Source organism: Phyllostomus hastatus, unplaced genomic scaffold, assembly GCF_019186645.2.
Source record: "Phyllostomus hastatus isolate PE091 unplaced genomic scaffold, TTU_PhHast_1.1 phas_contig_58, whole genome shotgun sequence".
In the NCBI taxonomy this organism is placed as follows: Eukaryota; Metazoa; Chordata; class Mammalia; order Chiroptera; family Phyllostomidae; genus Phyllostomus; species Phyllostomus hastatus.
The window spans coordinates 9,238,744-9,259,506 of NW_025333916.1; the positions used below are offsets into that span (position 1 = coordinate 9,238,744).

General features: G+C 34.0%; 1 protein-coding gene across 1 annotated transcript in view; it reads right to left on the reverse strand.

Annotated features, from left to right (window-relative positions):
• The window catches only part of ADGRV1 (adhesion G protein-coupled receptor V1), a 516,573-nt gene that overhangs the window by 436,033 nt on the left and 59,777 nt on the right, over positions 1-20,763 (reverse strand). Inside the window, exons 10-18 of the mRNA XM_045847901.1 lie at positions 13,304-13,480; positions 11,045-11,268; positions 8,225-8,257; positions 6,348-6,474; positions 6,063-6,248; positions 5,123-5,303; positions 4,232-4,395; positions 2,819-2,942; positions 1,557-1,820 (exon numbers count right to left, since the gene is read on the reverse strand). Coding sequence (XP_045703857.1) covers positions 1,557-1,820; positions 2,819-2,942; positions 4,232-4,395; positions 5,123-5,303; positions 6,063-6,248; positions 6,348-6,474; positions 8,225-8,257; positions 11,045-11,268; positions 13,304-13,480 — 1,480 coding nt within the window. The remainder of the gene's footprint in view (positions 1-1,556; positions 1,821-2,818; positions 2,943-4,231; positions 4,396-5,122; positions 5,304-6,062; positions 6,249-6,347; positions 6,475-8,224; positions 8,258-11,044; positions 11,269-13,303; positions 13,481-20,763) is intronic.

Genomic DNA, 20,763 nt, shown 5'->3' on the forward strand with positions numbered 1-20,763 from the left:
GCCAGGTCCTGGTTTCCAAATAACATTCTTCACTAAAAGGAACCAGAATTCCCTGGAGAAACTGTCAACTTCAGGGTTGTGAAAGGAAAAGTACAAGAGGAGTTTGGAACATCTTGCTATGCCAAAAAGAAGAAAATGTTCAAATAATCACAGGGACAGCACAAAAAGACAAAGAAATTATCTTGAACAGGGTCTCACTGGCTAAATCTAGGACAATTGACCCTCAAAAGAAATAACAATGCAAAACAAAACCCAATGCCTTAAATAGAAACCATGAGTCCATACTGACAAATACATCAATATAATAATTTAAAGTATGATGAGTAACAAGATGTTTATGTATTCTAAAGTATCTTCCTCATAAGATTTACTAACTACAAAGAAGAAAAAGTACAGCAGACAAAAGCAGGCAGTCACCACCTACATTTTGGTCAAAGTGAACATCGCAGTAAAGGGACAGAACGAAATCGTATGCCAACTGCGGAGACAGGACAAGAGCACAGAATCACCTTCCATGGAATTCCTGCCAAGGATGCAAACCTGGATCTAGTAATGATGAAACATTAAACAAATCCCAAAATGAGGAACATTCTATAACCCGTCTATAATCTTCCATACTCTTAAGATGATGGAAGTCAAGGAAAGACTGAGGAACTAGTCATGACTGGAGAGATTAAAGAGACATGACAATCAAAAGCAATACATGATTCAGGAAATGACCATTTTGCTAGGAAGAATATAATTGGGGCAACTGAGGAAATTTGAATGGGCTCTGAGGCAATTATTATATTCAGTTCCTGATTTTAATGATCATACTGTGGTTATGTAAGAGAATGTCCTTATGTATAGAAAACACCAATGTTTTCAGGGGTGATGAAGAATCATGTCTTCGACTTACTCTCAAAAGGTTCAGGAAAAAATTGCTCTTTGTAGTCTTAAAATAATAAATATTAAAATATGCCACAGCTCCTCCACCTTACTAAAGGTAGAGTCCAAACCTTCTCAGGGCCCAAATATTGGAGTTAAAACATCCTGCTTCACTTACAGTACAAAGAAGAATGAAGAGCCTATCTTTTCCCCCTTGCAAATTGTCATTCATTATGGCTAATAGCTTCAAAGAATTATCAAACAGCCAATTATACTCAGTGACCTAGAGAATCTAGCTTCCCAACCAGTATGCCCAGCACCCTGCTAGAAGAGCAGGCATCACAGACTCCTTGATGCTGCAAGCCATTGGGTGACTAAACAATGCTTAGCATAGCTTTAGTACAAGATTTTTATTTCTTATATAATATCACTATTTTCTATGTGTGCTACATTGTGAAAAAAGATAAAAAATAATGCCATAGAGTATACCAGATACATGAAGGTTGAACACATATTCTTCACCCCATCCCTCAAGAAAGCAATGAAACAATTTTGCTCTGAACAGTCTATTATGGTTAAGTACTATTTGGCTGGTTAAGTACTATTTGGCTACTAGACAGGAGTACATAATGTCACCTTAATAAAAGCACTGAAACAACAGATCAGCCATAAAAATAGAGTTTATTTACCTGTTGAATTAAAGAGGATTATATAAAAGCCTTCATCTGTTTCTGGGATATCATCCTCCTTAATAAATACAGATATTCTCTGCTTTCTATTTCCGACCTCGAAAACAAGCATTTCTCCTTCAACAGGAACAAAGTCTCCCTCTCTGGCAGTAGCCTTCCCATCCATTGTAGCATACTGGACAGTGCAGGCAACATCAACAGATCCATTTCTGAGAACTGTAAAGATAGCCGACTCACCTTCCTGAACCCTCACTACACGAGGTTCTGAAATATTCACAAAGAAAAGAAACATATGAGCTTTTCATATTCTATCTATATGTTTTCTGGTCACTTTATGTTTCTTCCTGTCCCCACAATAAATGCCCTCCAGTGTGTCTTTGCTTAAAGACTTATCTCTAGTCCCAAATCCTACGTGAGGCCTTCTTTGAATACTTCTAGTCAATAGCCTTCCTCTTGCCCTAAATCCTACAGAATCCATTGTCTTCAAAACCCAGTTTGTTAGTAACTTACATACAATCTGAAATCTTCTGTCTACTATTCCATATACCTCATTTCCAAATTTAAACTGTAAATTCCTTAAGAAAAGGCCCAGGTATCTTATTTTTAATTTCACCACAGCAGTTAGCAGAAGGCTGAACAAAGGATGAATTAATTAAGTATATAGTAACCAAAGATTAAGAATATGAATCTGCAAAATGCAAGAGGTTTAAAAGATTCCTGCATTTGTAAATTGAACATCTTGCAAAAAAGGCTTAAGGAGTATTTTGACACCAATTAAATCTCACAAGTAAAGCTAAAAGATGTCTTAGGTGCCAAAAGACAGTTCTAAAGAAACCATTAAAGTGGCAAAAAAAAGGAGAAACTGTGATTTATATGTCCATTCAATGTTAGTTACTACAGTAAGTGATCATCCATTAGGTACAATACCCAGGGCCTGAATTGGCTACACTGTGGATTTGAAGAGGTTATGTGAAAGAGTACTCACTTTTGCACAAAAGAAAGAAAATACCTTGGAATTTGAAGGTAGGGGGAGAACAAGGCTAAGAAAACAGTACTATTTTTTTCCTTCAGAAGATGTTTAAAAATTTTTGTTAAAACATCAAAAGAGTCAAATAATGATCATTCCCACAAATCATAGAATCATATTTAAACAAGCATCAATTGTGCTTTATCAAAAATGTTCAGTTAAAAAATAATTTAAAATGTATACACATACTGTTCAAGAAAGATGCAAACTCACTAAAAAACAATAACAATACCACCTGCAAAATAAATGGGGTCATCATTTCTTCTAATCCTCAGAGTTGCAGTAGTCTTATTTCCTATTTTAGCTCCTCCAGTGGCATTAAGTAGAGTAATGGTAAATTCCTCCATTTCCTCTGGAATCTTTTGAAAAATGTTACACATGTTTTAAGTCAGGTGATTTGTACAAATAATTCCATTATACAGAGCCTGGCAAAAGTAACGCCTGCTTGAGTATGGTTGGTAGGGTAATAAAATGGGTGTAATAATTTATAGCTTTAATTTAAACATTTCACCTAAAATGTCACATGCTGTGCTTGAGTTTGCAAGCATACAGAATTGCATGCTTATGATTTTGTAATAAAAGATTTTGTAATAAAAAAGGGGTGTTATTTATGCTGGACCCTGTATATTCCTAAACTATTTTTACCTTTTTAAAAACAGAGCTCTACTGATAACAGCTAATCTAGATTTCCATTTCTGAGGCAGAACCACCCAAAATTATTCAAGTAGGACTGAGGCCCGGTCCCCAGAATTTTCATGTGCATTCAGCCAGTCACTTTATTTCGACTCACTATAAAATTTAATTTAAATAGATATTTTGCCTTATGTAAGCTAAAATGAAATATTACATATTATTTTTTACAAAAATGGGATATAGGTCGTTTACAAGAAAAAAATGGAACAGAAAAATAACTTTTGGACATATTTAGAACTGAGTTCATAATAGTAACGAAAGCTCAGCTAGCTCTCAAAGGCCACTTACAAACACCACTCAAGTTTCACCCAAGAGTGTCATAAAGGCCTCGTTCCCAGGTCCCACCAACATGAGGCTGCCCACATCGCAGAGCCTATTTGAATCCCCAGGTGGACCCTGTTTCTCTTTCGACTCATCCATTGGAGCTGGACTTCCGTGCATCATAAAAGTGCTGAATTTTGTCTCTCATGGGACAAATTGGAAGTAATGGAGATAGGCTTTCCCAGCTGTTCTAAATGCAGTTCCCCTCAGAAGGGTCCACTCTCACTGTTACTGAGTTTTCTCTTCATCATCTGTAAGATGAATACCACGCTAAATCCACCATAATCCGTTTGGTCCACAATCCTGATTCTGGGGGTGCTACCATAGGATACTTAATAGATGGCGCCACGGCACCCTTGTTTTCAAAGGGCCTTAGCACAGGGAAGTACATCACCTCTCCCACAACTGTGAATCCCTGATAGATGGCACCTACACGGTGTCACTGGCCACTATCAGTTCTAAGAATGCCTTCAGGAAAACCAAAAAGACTATTTCTCTTTTGGCTTATACTAATACATTATCATACCTGAGCTCTTTTAAATATACTCACAACAAGATATATTACCAGATAGTTAATTGTTAAGAAAATGTCATTAAACAATGACAACAAGAGAATTGTATATGTGACACTTACCTCATCGGGAAGGGAGTAAATGGTGATATTTTTTGAAAATTCCTGATCACCAAAGAAAACAGTCCCTTGGACAGGAAACACATCTTGTGTAAAGTCTGGACTAACCACCCAGGATACACTAACGTCACCAAAATGGCCTCGATTTCTTATTATACTATAAACAGCTGTAAGATAAAAATGTGTATAATATATGTGAATATATATTAATGTTAAAACGATGAGTAAAGAAACTGCTCAAAAAAGCAAAAGTAAAAATAAGCCTTTTTTTTTTATAAAAGCCAATTATTTGCTTAGCCTAGCCTCCAAGGCACATGTAAAAGTGCCTCCACCTAGTCATCACTTTGTAGGCATATGGGTGATAAAACAAATGGACTCAGTCATTTCTATCACAGTTGGGATTTCAAAGGTCATTCAGCATTCGGAACAGGATGGTGATTAATTAGATACACCCATCATAAATTCCTATAAGGATATTTGCTAACATTTCCAGCTAGAGGAAGGGGCACACTCAAAAGTGATTTCCTTACCCAGAAAAAATTGTTCTAAAAATAAACTACATCTCATTTCAAAGCGCTGCAATAGTTCCCTAGCAGTTACTCTCAGTTTTAAATTTTTTTCTATCTGATTCAATTCATTCTTGAGTGTCTGAATTCCATCACATACGGTTAACTGAAATCAAAACATAACTGAAATCATCAGTATCATCACAATGCTATGTACAAAACAAAAATAGCCATCTTAAATATGATTTTTAAAATACCAATTTCTGCACTTCATGTCATTTCTAAGACAGACAAGTAAAAATAACTATCTGCTAAAGAAATGAATTTAAAAATTATTAAGTTCCTCTTCAGTAAACAGTAATAGAATATAAAAACCAAAATAAATTACCACTATAGGTATCGTCTCCTTTACTTTCATTTATCGTAACAATTAGATCATCAGAAACAAATTCTATAATCCCATGAGGGTCATCATTTTTCAGAATTGTTATATTGACAATGGTAGCACTTCCCAACTTGCTTTCCCGTTCGCCATGGCTGCTGAGGACCACCCAATAGTGTTCATCCAACTAAAATGAACATGTCAAATTAGGAAAAATACAAATCTGAAGTTTTCAGAGCAAGCAAAAAATATATATTCAATGCTATTAATACAGCCAATTTTTTAGAAACACATAACTCACTCAAAGGACAAAAGAGTTGATATTATTCCTTAAAAGAGTTTTAACATTCTCCCATCAGTTAAGAAGAGGCACCAGATATAGGGGTACATAACCCAAAAGGGAAAAGATAAACAATGACACTACTCCAAAATGGTAAGAAGACTAGATCTTATCACTGATGACTTAGTCATTTAAACAAATGAGAGTAAAAAAATAAAATTAATTTAAAAGCTACGCAAGCACTCGTGTAAGCACATGGAACTATGCCTGCTACCCTTAATATAAAACAAATTTATTTCCTTTTAAAAAAGTAATTTTAAGAAAAACTTCTTCAGTTTAAAATCATATCATTAAAAGTTGCGGTCCGTGCAGATGACATAGAATAAGACATAGAACTAAAAGGTGATGAAAACTGTTCACACACTCAGTTTCATATTGTTTGGCATTTCTTTTTTTGTAGAACAAACATACATAATTCAAATTTGGATTGCTTACCCTGCTTTTTAAGCATTTTTTTCTTTTTTCAACCACAAGTACTTCTCAATCCATTCTTACCCACTCCCTTTCCTGTGTCTCTTGTCAATGTTAAAAATATTTACATTTAATAATATACTAGATACTATCAACTTTCCACAAAAGGACAAGGAAAAAATTAAAGTCCTGTACCTCTGGTATCCCATCCAATCTTGTTAGCAAGGTGATTACAATCTCCCTTTCCCCAGGTTTAAATTCCAGTACCCCTGTGTTTCCATAGAATTCATTGCTATCTCTTGGCTCTACCCAGTAGCGCAGAAACTGCTTAACGAGAGCTCCCCTGGACCGAGTGATGTGCAGCTCTACAGATTCTCCTTCCTTAAAACAAAAACAAAAACAAATCCACAAAAATTCAAGTCTGTTACAATTCTTCTGAAGTTCTGAGTACAAAATAGATTGAGGTTTCTTTCAACTTACTTGTATAATATAGGGTCCTCTGGAAGTAGGAGAAAATTCAAAAATTCCCCCAGGATCATCATTTTCCAAAATAATAAGATCACGGCTGGTATATCCAGATTTCAGCACTTGATTTTCCACATTAACCCTGAAGAAGTCAGAAGGGAAAAAGACATCCACTACCTATTGTCTTACTTCTGAATTTTAAAGAGTTCTAAGGTAGTATTTACAACACTTTCAGACAATGAATATAAAGGTTATTAGGAGTTTAAATAACTTAAATTGAACTTAAGGATATTAAAATCACAAGAGAAAAACAGTTTTACTCATAACATTTATGAGGAAACTTCTCTTTCTGAATTCATTATATCCTTTATATTTGACTGAAACCAAATGCTGCATATGTACACCAAGAACACCGTAACCAAAGGTTGTAAATATACTGTAGTCTTATTAAGTACCAAATTTACAGAATTGTTTCCCATTTTAGAAAAACTCATTTGTAAGATTAAAAATATACTTAACTAAAATTGCTTTAACTTTATATATACTTGCATTTCTTTTAAAATTCATCACCTAAGATTATACTAAATGAATAAAAGTTGGGTAATTATGTGGATGCATGGATCAAAAAGGAAAAACATTTTCCCTTTTTGTGATTATATTTTAGAAATCATCTTTGACCTTTTATATGTTCCTATTCACCTCAATTTTAATCTCATGCATTAAATGTAGTCCATATAAAAATGGAATCAAATGGATCTTAAATGCATCACATGTTATAACAATTCCTATACATATCTCAAAAGAACATATTAAAACAGATGTTTTTTATTTCTGGTTTTTATGTTCAGTGTATAATTAGAATGATCAAAGGGACTGAGACTACAAGGCTCTGAGAGTTTAAAAGCCTGCATGCTCTTTGAGAATTCTCAATCCTGCAAGCTGCTCTAAACCTTTCCAAATGTCACTTTCTATTAAACCAAAAAGTACTCTTGAACAGACCTCAGGATCACAATGAAGCCACAATTAATATGTAGAAAGCATAGCTCACTTCCTGTGTAATAGAGAATCTGAATTCACATCCTTCCCTCGCTTTTGGAAACTTGACAACCAATATCTAGCATACTAGTGGCCACAGAAGCGATTAGCCAAATAGTAGGACAGTTGTGTGTTATATTGTTAATGCAGTCATATGATTTTCATAGCAAATTTTCCCATATTTCATTCACATCAATACTTTTATTAATTAAAGAAATTGTAATTAAATTAAATTTATTTAATATTAATTAATAAGCTAGGAGATAGGAAAACAGGATCACAATACAAAATAAAAACACCCATTAGGAGCATTACACAAAATATTTTTTAAACTTTTTAAAAATATGCTAGTCTTCGGTAAAAAGAAAATTTTTTAAAAGTTCTTTATACAGCTGAGAAAATGTAGGCAGAAACTGCTTGGATGCAAACCAATGGAGGAGATGAGAGTTTTGAGAGTTGATGAGAGTTACAAATTCTCTGTTAAACAATCTACAGGATTCATAAAGATGTTAAGTGAGAATTTCACAAACTTAGCACATTAACTTTTTCCTACACTGTATGTAAACTATAAGGAAAGTTAAAATTTTTAATTCCTCATATGTAAATACATTAATTGTCAAACTTTTTATCAGATTATTTTAAATGCATTCATAATCTAAAAGTCAGAGAAAAAGACTTCCTATATAAGCTCCCCGGACCATTGAGAAATGACAATACACACAAAGCATGCACAGGCAGGTGGACAAGCAGAATGTCTCAAGACCTGTGGTCATGCAGAACAGCAGCTGTCTCCATAACAATGCCTTGCAAAGCAAAATGTTAAATCACAAAAACCAGGCATTATCTTGTACACTTACCCAAAATACACGACAAACCTTTCAGTTTCTACTCTGTCAACACATAAAGAAGCGTGGGAGGGTGGGAAGGTGGGAAGGAAAAAAAGGAGACAGAGATCATTTGCCAAAAATCCCACTAATATTGCTAGAAATTTAGAATGGCAAGGTAAAAATAAAGTTAAAGAAAGTCTTTCTTCTTTTTCCCACATGAGCTAGTAATGTGCACTTTATGGGAACTCTGCACACTGGGTTCTTTGCTATTGACAAATGCTAGCAAGGGGTTTGGCAGTTCCCACTTAGGGAAGATGACCCCATGGCCAGCCAGCATGCAGGACCCATTGAAGACATTCCTTTCCAAGCCTGCTCCAAGGCGGTGGGGCCTGCCAAGCGCTGTGCATGCTTACAAACCGCAGCAGCTGAGCAAATTTCATTCAGCCCAGCTTATAATTGCTTAGCAGCTTTAATGAGGTTTAAAAAAAATAAAAACCTCTATCCTCAGATCTAAAGCCAGTTGTGCTTAGAAAAAACAAAAACTCTACAAGCAGAGAAAAATATAGCTCTCATCATTTACAAGAAGCCATATCACTGTATCATTTAACTATGACAAATTTTACTTAAATATAACTTTGTATCAGGAAATCTAAACACTTTTCCAAACCCCCAATGTAGTATATTTTCAAATAGCATTGAAAAACACATGTCAAAATATACAGACCTACTGCTTCACTTTTAAAGTCAAATGACACTATAAATAAGGGGTTATATAGCACATATATCAAAATTAAAAAGATAAATTGGCATAAAATTGGTTATTGACTTGGGGAAAGTAAACAATGAAATATTTTTAATTGATATGGCATTAAAAACATTATAAACTGTTCAATACCAGGAAAACTTTTATCTATAGTTGAAATACAAAAAAATTCCATTTAAATTTCTCATTAAAACTATAGACTGTAAATACAACTGTATTTTTTTTGTTATAACATTATATTGTAACTTACTGTAATCACACATACTAGCATTCATTCATTCTAGTCTTTTTAAAAATTTGCAAATCTGAGATGGATATTATTTCAAATCGCATATTTTATTCTCACTTATTTAATGAAATACAAATGTGTCTTGGACATTCAAATGTAATTAGCTCATTCTCATTCATGCACAATTGAGATAATACAAGTATGCATTAGTTACTATTTGAATTAAAACATTTTAGTATAAATTGAACAAATGTCTTCTATTTCTAAAGAGAGAAGCACAATGATTTCTGAAACTCTGTACCCTACTATTTGTATTTCCTCGTGAACTGTTTTTTTACCCATAGAAAAAAAAGAAAAAAACTTAAAAATCATATTAATTAATTTTAAAAATTTATATAAGGTTAAAAATTACTATTTTGAAAGAATATAAAGAATAGCCACTATGAACTTGTAGAGATAAAATTTAATTTATTCTTCAAACATTTAGTCCAGAGCAGAAACTCAGCTGAATTCACAAGTTTCTATGGATTGCTACGTTTTTATTTATAATTGAGGTTCATTTTTCTTTAGGTTTTTTTAAAGATTGTCCATTGCTTTAGTAAGTACTCAAAACCAACTTAAAAAAAAGCACATAAGGAGAAAAATTGATGATTTTCAGTTTACGTTTCACTAATTTTTTCATAAGAAATATCTTTGCTTAAGATTTAATGTAAAATATGTCAAACCCACAAGTCATTTAGACAGTGTATTTTATAATTATTTTGTTTGTTTGTTTTGTTCTTGTTGTTTTAGTTCATTTTTTAAAGTAAAAATATGGTTGTGAAAACAAACCAAATGAATAGCAGACATTGAATCAATTTGTTCCCTATATTCTGTGTTTTTCTTTCTCATAAAAAAAAAATAAATGCTCATCAGGTTTATGAAATGTGTTTACACAAAACACCCTCAAAGAAAAACCTTACGAGGCTGATAGGAAAGTATAGAGAGGAACAGGGGTCACATAAAATAATTACTACTTTAATCTTGATTAATGTAATATAAAATAATGCCTATTAAATTTATCTGTAAATTTTACTGTTTTAAAACTATGAATTTTTCAAAGCCCTCAGGTCACATTAACTTTAATATGTTAACAACTTTCATATAAAGAGAACTGTAGGAAATACACTTCTTTTTGACTTCTTCTGTTAGTTATTGATGTAAATAACTAACATCAATTAAACACAGTTTTTTCATTTTTGGAAAGGTTTTCTGATTTATTAAAAATATCTCTATGATAACTGTGATCTTTTCTTAATATAAACTACCCACAGATAAATGTTAAGTGAACCCTTATTACTACGAAAAAATAACCACTAAATTTGCATTATTTTTGATTCTCTGGAATACAAGTATTATTAAGGTTTAAATTCCATGGAAAAAAAAAAGAATTTCATTATATGAAGATTAACAGTTTCTTTTAACTCACTCAAAAGAGCTCTAATCCTCTCCCCTGTTGGAAACGAAAGCAGCAGGGCTGTTCGTTTAACCTAATATTTCAGATTTGTTGCTGCCTATTTTTTAATACAACAACATAATAGCTATGCGTAAGATTTATCTTAAACTCTCTATAAATTCTCTGTGAAATCTTTCTTCACGATGAATAGCAGGGTAAAAGTTCACAATGTCAAAACAGTCACAGTCTAACCAGAGGCCATAAATAAACAACGGAATAGTCAGAGATCCGGCAGAACATTCTCTCTTAGATTTTTCTTTTTACTTTATATGGAGTGAAGAATCAAAACAAAAAACAAAATTATTTCTAAATATTCAAAAATATAAACATCACTAAGCAACCAATACCTAAATGGGTCATTACCTGTCTAGGGAAAGTGTCATCGTCTCATTCATTTCCGGTACGTCATCAGCCTTGACAGTGATGTTGATCGTTGTGTCACTTTGCCCAGATAAAAATACAACAGAGCCATTAAAGGGACCTATATCGTCCAGGGTCACTGCTTTTGAATTAAAGCCAGAGGGCTTCAAACTCCAATAGACAGTAGCCTGGCCATCAGTTCCATCCCGATGTAAGGGAATGTATACCTTATAAAAACAAAACGATTTCCTACATAGTCACAAATTATATAAGCTTTAGTGATTGTGTTCACATGTTATTATGTGAATATATGTATTATTCTGCATGGAAAAGTGAACCATTAAATAACATTAAAAACATTTGCACAAGCTTTTCTTTATGCTTAAAAATAATTTGATAGAATTATATTTATTAGTTTTTGTTAATCAAATTCACAAAATTGCCCCCACCAAAAAATATACCTAACTAGGGGTGGCTAAACAAAAAGACAAATATTTAAAAAACAGAGTGATAAAAAAATACAACAATTTGGCTGAAGAGTAAATTTCCATCTGAGGTTCTCTAAAAAAAAATTAATGTAATGTCACAATATAAACAAAAATAAATCTTTTTCATTACAATGGGAAAAATATGTTATGTAAAATGCACCCTAAAGTGATGAGGGGCAATATAAGAAAACAATAATATAAATAACAATATGAAATGTTTCTAACCAATATAATAATATTGCAGCACAATATAATGCAGTACAAACAAAATCAGATTTTCAAATCATGGCTCTGGATTACTTGGGCAAGTCATTTAACTTTTCCAACCTCAATTTCCACATGCAAAATGAAGTTAGTGGTTCCCTGTTTGGCAAATTTGTAGTGAGGATTAGAGTACCTCTCCACAGTAGGAGCTCAATAAATGGAAGCTGTTAAAATAATTATGAAATGAATTGTATCTGGTAGTTTATTTAAGTGTAGCACACATTAAGTGTATATAATCATGAAGAAGTTTAATATATAATAAACGAATACTTAATTGTAAATACTCTATTCTTTTTAAACTCCTAAATAGGGTATCCTCCTTGCTTTTTGCCCTTTAACTCTGCCCATCTTGGGGGGGAAAAAAGGCAGGCATTTTCCTCACTAAAAATCCTGCTAATCTGGCTAGCAGTGGTCAGGGCTGGAGGCTACAGAGCAAAGATTCTTAGAGAAGACAGAAAGTGCAACAGAGGGCTGCACCCTTAAATCACCAGAGGGAGTGGGCGTGGTCCAGGCTGTAGATGGGACACAGAGAACAAAGGGAAACTCACTTTTTCTGCTGTTTCCCAGGAGGGGAGGAATGAAAGGTCATGGAGCCCAAAACTTCCCCCAAAAGCTAATTTTCCTCAAGAGAAAAATATAAAATGGTAAATTTACAACTTTATAACACAGATGAATAAAAACAGTATACTTTAAGAGCAAGCTAAAGCCTTTTTAGTTTTCTTTCCTACTTTTTAAAAAATATATATAAAAAATCCAAACCATCTTGAAAATGGAGCTTCTCTGCTAATATACTAGAATCAAATGCATAAACAAAGAAAGTTTTGGTCATCATATTTTGACATGAGGCTTTGATGTCATAAACTGCTTTCCTCATTCCTGATCTGAACCTTAAACCAGTTTAAATCATATGCAAGTGTGAAAGACTTGGATAGAGTCTTAGAGATAGGCTATGATTCAGGGAATTAGGGATTAAAGGTCACCAGATAGATGGTGAGAAAATTCAACCAGATTAGGGGGTGCAAAGAGGGTACTATATATGTGAACATGCTTTTATGTCAGGGTGGGGTGATGGTATATGCAATAATTTCCCCACATATACATACAATACAGAATTCCTAAGATTAGGCATTCCACAACCTTATCACCATCACCTCCACTACCAAGCACAGTATCCCAGTCCTGCGGTATGATCTGCCCCTCTCCCAAAATTATGTTTTGGTGATCACTCTATCAAATGTGATAGCATTACCCGAAAGCAGCCAGACCAAAATATACTATTTTTGCTGTGAGCAAATAAAATGCTAATTTTGTTTTTTCAGATATGGCAAAAGATGATGCAAAATCACACATTCATCAATTACTTATTTTAAATTACATATTGAAGGCTGGCTGTAAATGGTGAAGCTTTTCACTATCTGTTAACTCTATATGCTAACCCTATAAAAATAATTAGTGTCTGTACATTATCTCAAACTCATTAGGCCCCAGTGATAAGAAACAGCCTACTTACCACTTCAGCAGCAGAATCTTCTGGTTCATGTAAAATGATTGGAAGATTGCTAATAAAGCCAATTTCTCCATTTGCAATGTCTGGAGTAACCACTAAAGAAATATTTCGGATTTCTCCAAATCTAGGACTGATAGGTGGGATTGGAGGATTTATGTTCACCAACTCCACTGTTTCCAACTATGATAAACAAATGAGACAAAACAAAAAATGGAAAGAACATAATTTTTTTAAAAAAATGTCTTAATTGCAAGGGACAACCAAGTAAATATGGATCAAGGCCACCAATCAATAACTTAGAAACTTCATTTTCTTCCTTGTTCATTCTCCATCCCGTTTCAGTGTCCTGCACTGGTTTCCTGAGCTCCTTCTGCCCCTTACTTATTATTTCCCAGGGTTCTATCTAAGACCTTTATCTTATAATTTATACCCTCTCCCTAATAATGTCTGGATAGATCCTTCAAATTTCAAAAACTTTATAACCAACTGCCACTAAATATGGCATAAGCATCACACAGAAACTTGGCAGATAACATATCCAAAATCGAAACTACTCTCTCTGTTTCATGTCTTCTCACCACTACTATCACCAGCCCTGCCATCTGCTTTTCCTCCTTGTTACCTGTAGCTAACTACCTTAACATGAAATATCAGAGAGTTGTCCGCATCTCTTTCCTCTCTTCCACTGGTCCACACCTCTAATCAGTCATCCAGACCCCTTCTCTAGCAAAGAATATTCACACTCAGAGGACCAATCAAACTCCAATTATGACTTAAAAAGCTTTTATGTTTAAAGAAATGCAACACAAGTATAACATGTAGTGTCCCTACAGGGACACAACCACCAGAGTTAACTTCCATGGTGTCCTGCTCACCCAGAATGGCCTCCCTTCATCATTTCACAAGTCCAAAGTGTACCTGCTCTTAAAGAACAACTACATTTCCTTCTCTCCCATGAAGATTTCCTTGGATTCTCCAGCCTATTTGATTCAATTTCTTTCTGAACTTCTATTGCTACTCTCACTAAACTCAGACTTCATTCTAATTCCATTATTGCTTGCTTTAATCATATATTATGGGTGTCCTAGACTGTCACTTCCCAAAAGGACTATAGAGTCCTTGTGGGTCTATGCGTGCCTCAGCATTTTCCCCAGTATATGGTAGAGACCTGAAATGCAACAGCTACACAATAAATATTTGCTGATTCATCTCTCCAACATGAACTGAGCTCTGTGGGAACCCTGATCTATCACAAATTTTCAACATCTTAATATTCTAACTTTTCAAAACCCAACCTACCAATACTTGAGCATAGGAATAATCACTACAGAACTGTAAAATGCATGACCATTTTAAGTTAAAAAGCAATTTTGAACTTAAAACATTATGAATCTCCTAGACCTCTCTGTTAGGCTCTGTAATATGGAAATGACTTTGATTTAAGTTGGTTTTCCACAAGTGGACTAAACTGGTACTGATCCCACCTATACTCTCACAATTTTTGATGAGCAACATACATTTTAAAAGGGCAAAAATAAATGCTTTTTTAAAATGTCACACACTTTGTTTGGAAAATCATACAGAAAAACATAAAGGGGTTGAGCAAAAATGAAAATGGACACATGGACAACAGTGTGGTGATTGCTGGGGGAAGAGAGTATGAGGGGGCTAAATGGTAATGGAAAAAATAAAATAAATACTAAATTAAAAAATTTTAATAAATAAATAAATATATTTAAAATATTCATATTTGGTAAAAATTTATTTCAGTCCAAGAAAAAATTAGACTGGAAAATTTTGACAATATTGGTATACAGACTAAGTAAAATAAAACATGTCATTCGCCCTGGCTGGTATGGCTCAGTGGACTGAGTGCTGGCCTGAGAACCAAAGGGTCACCAGTTCAATTCTCAGTCAGGGCACATGTCTGGGTTGTGGGTCAGGTCACCAGTTGGGGGTGGTTGAGAAACAACCACAAATGGATGTTTCTCTTTCTCTCTTTCTCCCTCCCTTCCCTTCTCTCTAAAAATAAATAAATAAAATCTTTTAAAAAATGTGATTCTTTAGTATCTTAAATTTACTTTATAAAGTAAATAAAACATAAAGATAAATAACTAAAAACACATAAGTATAAATACCATTCTTTCTAGAAAAAAAGGAATATATATATCCATATACATATATATTTACCTTTTAAAATAGCAAAAAGAATAAGAAAATAAAATGTGTATATATGAATGGCATATAAACAAAGTGTGCATTGTTTAGAGGCAAAAATGTTTATAAAGTACACTTGTCATGTTTAAGCACGTGTTGTGAATGAACATTCTTGTTCCTGTGTATTCACAAAGCACAAAACTGATAACATTGTTTAAAACACCCAGGGGAAAAAACTCAATATAATTTTATTTCAAAACTTGCTTTAAAAAATGAAGAAGATAAGTCATAACTTATATACATTTATCAAAAGTTATAAAATTAATTCTAAATATCATGTTTTGAAAAATACAGGGTGGGGGGAAGTAGGTTGACAGTTGTGAGCACATGAACACAGCATTTATTCTTGGACTGTTGTTTATTAATTATTGTATTATTTCCTATATAGACAGCTGTAAACCTACTTTTTCCCCACCCTGCATAAAGAAAGAAGGTACAGAAGGCTATGAAGTGAACTGATCAAAAGGAAAATGCAAATTTTACATAGCTTATTTCCTGGTGTCTAAGCCTTTTTGTCTGGGTTCCTTAAGCATCTGCTAAATCAAACTGCTCCATTCATAAAGAGTCGTTCTTTGCTTTCAGATAGTATGCAACCGGGCAGCACATTAGTAACCCCGTGCTTGCCAAAAGTTGTCTCTCAGACTGATGTATTTAGCTGAGAGGGTTTCGGAAGAATGAGGAGCTCCTGTCTCAGATTCTCCTTTCTTTAGTTTCATTCAACTTTCCAAGCAGACTCTGATGCCTCCCATTCTTGAGTTGCTCATCCATTATGTACTATACAAACTCCACAACCTTCTAATTCCAACCCGCCTTCCAGAGCCTACAGCTTTTGTTGAACCTCAAGGAATTCTGTCAGTGACTAATAATGCCTTTTTTCCCTATAGTATTAAATTAACTGTCTGCACAGTAAGACCTTTGTGGGGTTTTTGTTTTGTTTTGTTTTGTTTTTTACTGAATATACAGATAGATAAAGAATTCAATTTGGAATTAGTAGTGCAAACAGATTTCTAACCAGAGATCACCAAAAATTCAGATGTTACATGCTTCTTCAAGTGTTGACTTACTTTTCAAATGTCCTCAAAAATAAATTCTGTCATGTTCACGTAGCACATTGAAACATAAAATGACTAGGATAATATCTAACCCACAGAAGGCACCTAATAAGGTTTTGTTTACATAGGGATTTTCTGCAGCTACTAAGATAGAAATATTGAATATTTTTAAAAGACTAAGAGTTTAATATAAAGATTACTAATATTGTCACCCACAGTAAAAAGTAGTAGAGGCAGCATAAGAAATCAGAAAGTTAACATGGAAACATTCTCTACAAATCAAAATCAACGTTTCTGCATTATCAGTTTTCAAACACATGTCCCATCACCACAGTGCTTACAGGAATGCCCTGGCTTCCATGAGAGAAAAAGCAACTGTGTGAAACCTTTGCTTCATTTCACTTATTTCAATAAGCTGGTTCTCATATGAGTTGTGATCTGTGTAAAAGTGCAAAGATACAGAAGGGAAAACTGAATACTGAGATAAAAGAAACTAAAAAACCTTAAACATATGCTATGAATTGAATGTTTATGTCCCCTCAGAATGCATACATTGAGATCCTAATCCCCAGTAGTGATGGTATTCACAGATGAGACCTTTGGGAGCTAGAGGCCTCATGATGAAATTAGTGCCCTTATAAAAAGAGACATGTTCTGGGATTATATCCTAAGAATCCTGAAACACCAATTCAAAAGAACCCATGCACCCCAATGTTCATAGCAGCACAATTTACAATAGCCAAGTGCTGGAAGCAACCTAGGTGCCCATCAGTAAATGAGTGGATCAAAAACCTATGGTATATTTACCCAATGGAATACTACACAGCAGAAAGAAAGAAGGAGCTCCTACCCTTTGCAACGGGATGGATGGAACTGGAGAGCATTATGCTAGGTTAAATAAGCCAGGCAGTAAAAGACAAATACCATATGAGCTCACCTATAAGTAGAACCTAATCAACAAAACAAACAAGCAAGCAAAATAGAACGAGAGATACTGAAATAAAGAACAAACTGACAGTGACCAGAAGAGAGGAAAATAACGGGGGAAAGAAGGGAAAGGTTCACCAAGGAATGTGTATAAAGGACCCATGGACAAAGCCAAAGGGGGAAAGGAGTGAGGGTGGGAGGCAGAGGTTGGGGGTGGGATGGAAGTGGTGGTGGGAAAATGGAAACAACTGTACATAAATAACAATAAAAGAGAGAGAGAAAGATAACAAAGAGCTTGTTTCCTCTCCCTCTCCATTATGTGAGGACATAGCAAGAAGACATGAGTCTGCACACAGAAAAAGGGCCCTCACCAGAACCCCACATGATGACACCCTGATCTCAGACTACCCACACTACAGGATTGTGAGAAATAAATGTCTGTTGTTTAATCCACCCAGTCTATGGTATTCTTTGTAGCAAACAAAACTGACTGAAACAATGTACTGTATTTTGCCATGTATAACGCATACATTCTTGCCCAAATTTTTTGAGGGAAAACTAAGGATGTACATTATACATGGGTAGTACTAATTCTATGTGTATATAAATGTTTTTAGTTCTTTTATTAATGCTTATGCATTAAAAGTGTAACTCTAGAAAGGAATAACTTCTGATATCAACAGTGATGAAGAGTTCTTGGCCTTCTATGATGTGTAAATATCATAAATTTGTTATAGGCACATAAAATTTCTTATACCTTGTTTTTGCTCTTGTGTTTTGTAATTATTTGTTACATAAACTTTCTTGTACTATAATAAGTTCAAAAATAAATGCTATAATTCCTTTAAAAGACAAAAAAACAAGTACCTAAATATAAATAAATAAATAATGGAATTAAAAAATTAAGACGAAAGATTTTTTCCTGAAAGTTTGGGCCCAAAATGTGGGTGTACATTATACATGCCAAATATGGTATTTAATGAGAATGCTCTGAGGACACAGATAGCAGAGAAGGCAAAAGAGAGCATGGCAACCAAAAAGAAAAAGAAAAAACAAAAATCTCCATTCAATTCTGAAACACCACTTGACAAGTTTTCTCCCAAATATTCTTAAAAACTCCTAAGTCTGGAAATGCTACTCTCAGGGAAAAATGGTGAAATGAGTATATATTTCCATATATTAATAAAACCACCTTTAAAAAATTAATTATGATATATTTTGCATAGGGCCAAACTTAAATTTCTTGTTAAAAATTTCTGAACACATCTTTAAATGTGTCCTGGTGACAGTATGCTAGTTGCTCTAACTTCTTGCCAGGGCCATGGGCTTGACCCCTCGCTCAACCCCAGACCCCCACTGTCCAGCTGCCATCTCACAAGAACGGTCCACAGGTCTCAGGGGCAACAAACACAACGTAAATAACACCATGTCCTGTTCACCCATCACTCCAAAAAGAGAAACTCGGAGGGCCTCTAAAGAGTGGATTATCCTCATACACAGAAATATGAATCACATCATCATGTCTTCATTTTGAGGAGACAATAAAATAGCAACAGTAATAATAATAATAAAGATGAAGAGGAGGATGTCCTGTCAGTAACAAAGCCTTTGAGAACACTGGGGAAAGGCCTCCCTCTGGGTAGGCATGTTACAAAAAGGTACCCCCCACAAAATAAATATAAATATATATATATTACCCAGAAGATCCCTTTGCCAGGAATTCTCAAGAAATCCATGAACAGTACAAGCATGGGGCTGGCAGCCCAGCTTAAAAAAAGAGGCAACAATCTCAAAATAAAACGGGCCACCCACCCTATTAAGTGCTCAGCAAGGTGGAACACAATCATGTGAAATTTAGAACACCAAGAAGATATTTTAAAAGAAAGAAAAAAGCTTTCAGAGATAAAGAATGAGTTACCAAAGAAAGTAAATTATTTCCTTCCCCTCAAAATTCATTAGAAACTATACAAGACAAAACTGCCCAAGATCTGAAGAACAAATTACTTTAACCTAGAAATATCTATCAAAACACTCTGTAAAAAAATTTATTTTTCAATGCTCAAACACTCAAAAAGTTTACTTTGCACATACATTTTCCGCACATGTATTTGAGGATAGACACACTATAACAAAACTAAAACACAACTTAAGGAAAAGGCAAGAGATCACGAAAATTCAAAAGTTCAGTCAAAAAGGTCCAAGGGAGCAGGTATGAAAAAGGCATAGAAAGCAACATAATGAACTAAATATTCAACATATGTTAGACAGCTGACAGACCTAACATGGTGAGGATGGCATATAAGGGAGGAATTCAAAACCCCAAAGAAAGAAAGCAGTGAACCACAAAAAGAGTCTAGGTAAAATTATGAAACAAATTTAAATGTGACGATTCAAAAAATTGATAAAACATGCTATTTTATTTGATATATATCAGTTGGCAAAAAAAAAAACACAGTGACATGAGATTACACTCTTTATCATTCACACTATCTAAATCTATATTACATTTATTTACATTACCAAAGTTTGATAAGCACCTTTTTATCACTTTCTAATTTTCAGAACCAACCAAAACCAAATGCATGGAAAAAAATAACCATACTATCATAAGTGAGCACAAATATTTTAAACTTTGATAATAAAAATGTTAATAAAAGTTAAGAAATAAAAGAGACAACACAGAAGAATATGTTCTGAGGTCCTTATTTCTTGTTAAGTAGATGAAAATCCAGAGATGCTATCTACAGTAAATAGGCAAAGAAACAGACTTTTTAGTATATTATTTAAAAGTATCCACAATATACAATTTTTCTCATACTGCTTTTTTATTTCTGGAATGCCTTCCCTGAATGTATCCATCATGAAAAACATTTATCCTACAAATCCCATTCCTGTCATAATTTATCAAATCACTCAAAAGAATAACAGATCTCCGTGTGTGTACGCTTATGTGTATGTGCATGTCAGTCTGTCTCTCTCGGTCCTCCCCAATAAACAGTTTGTGAGTTGCTTCATTATGTCATCCATTATATTCTGACCTGCATTTCATATCTAATAATGCTTTTATTATCATGTGACTAAAATTTTAACTTTATAGAACCCTTGTTTTATTTCCTTATATGCCTTAGGAGCAGAAACAGTCTTTCTTTGGACTCCCTAAGTAACTTATAATAACCAACCATAGAACCCCAACCATAAATGAGAGCAAAATAATGGTTCGTTAACTTTCTCACATAGATAAGTATACTTACAATTAACCAAAGTTGA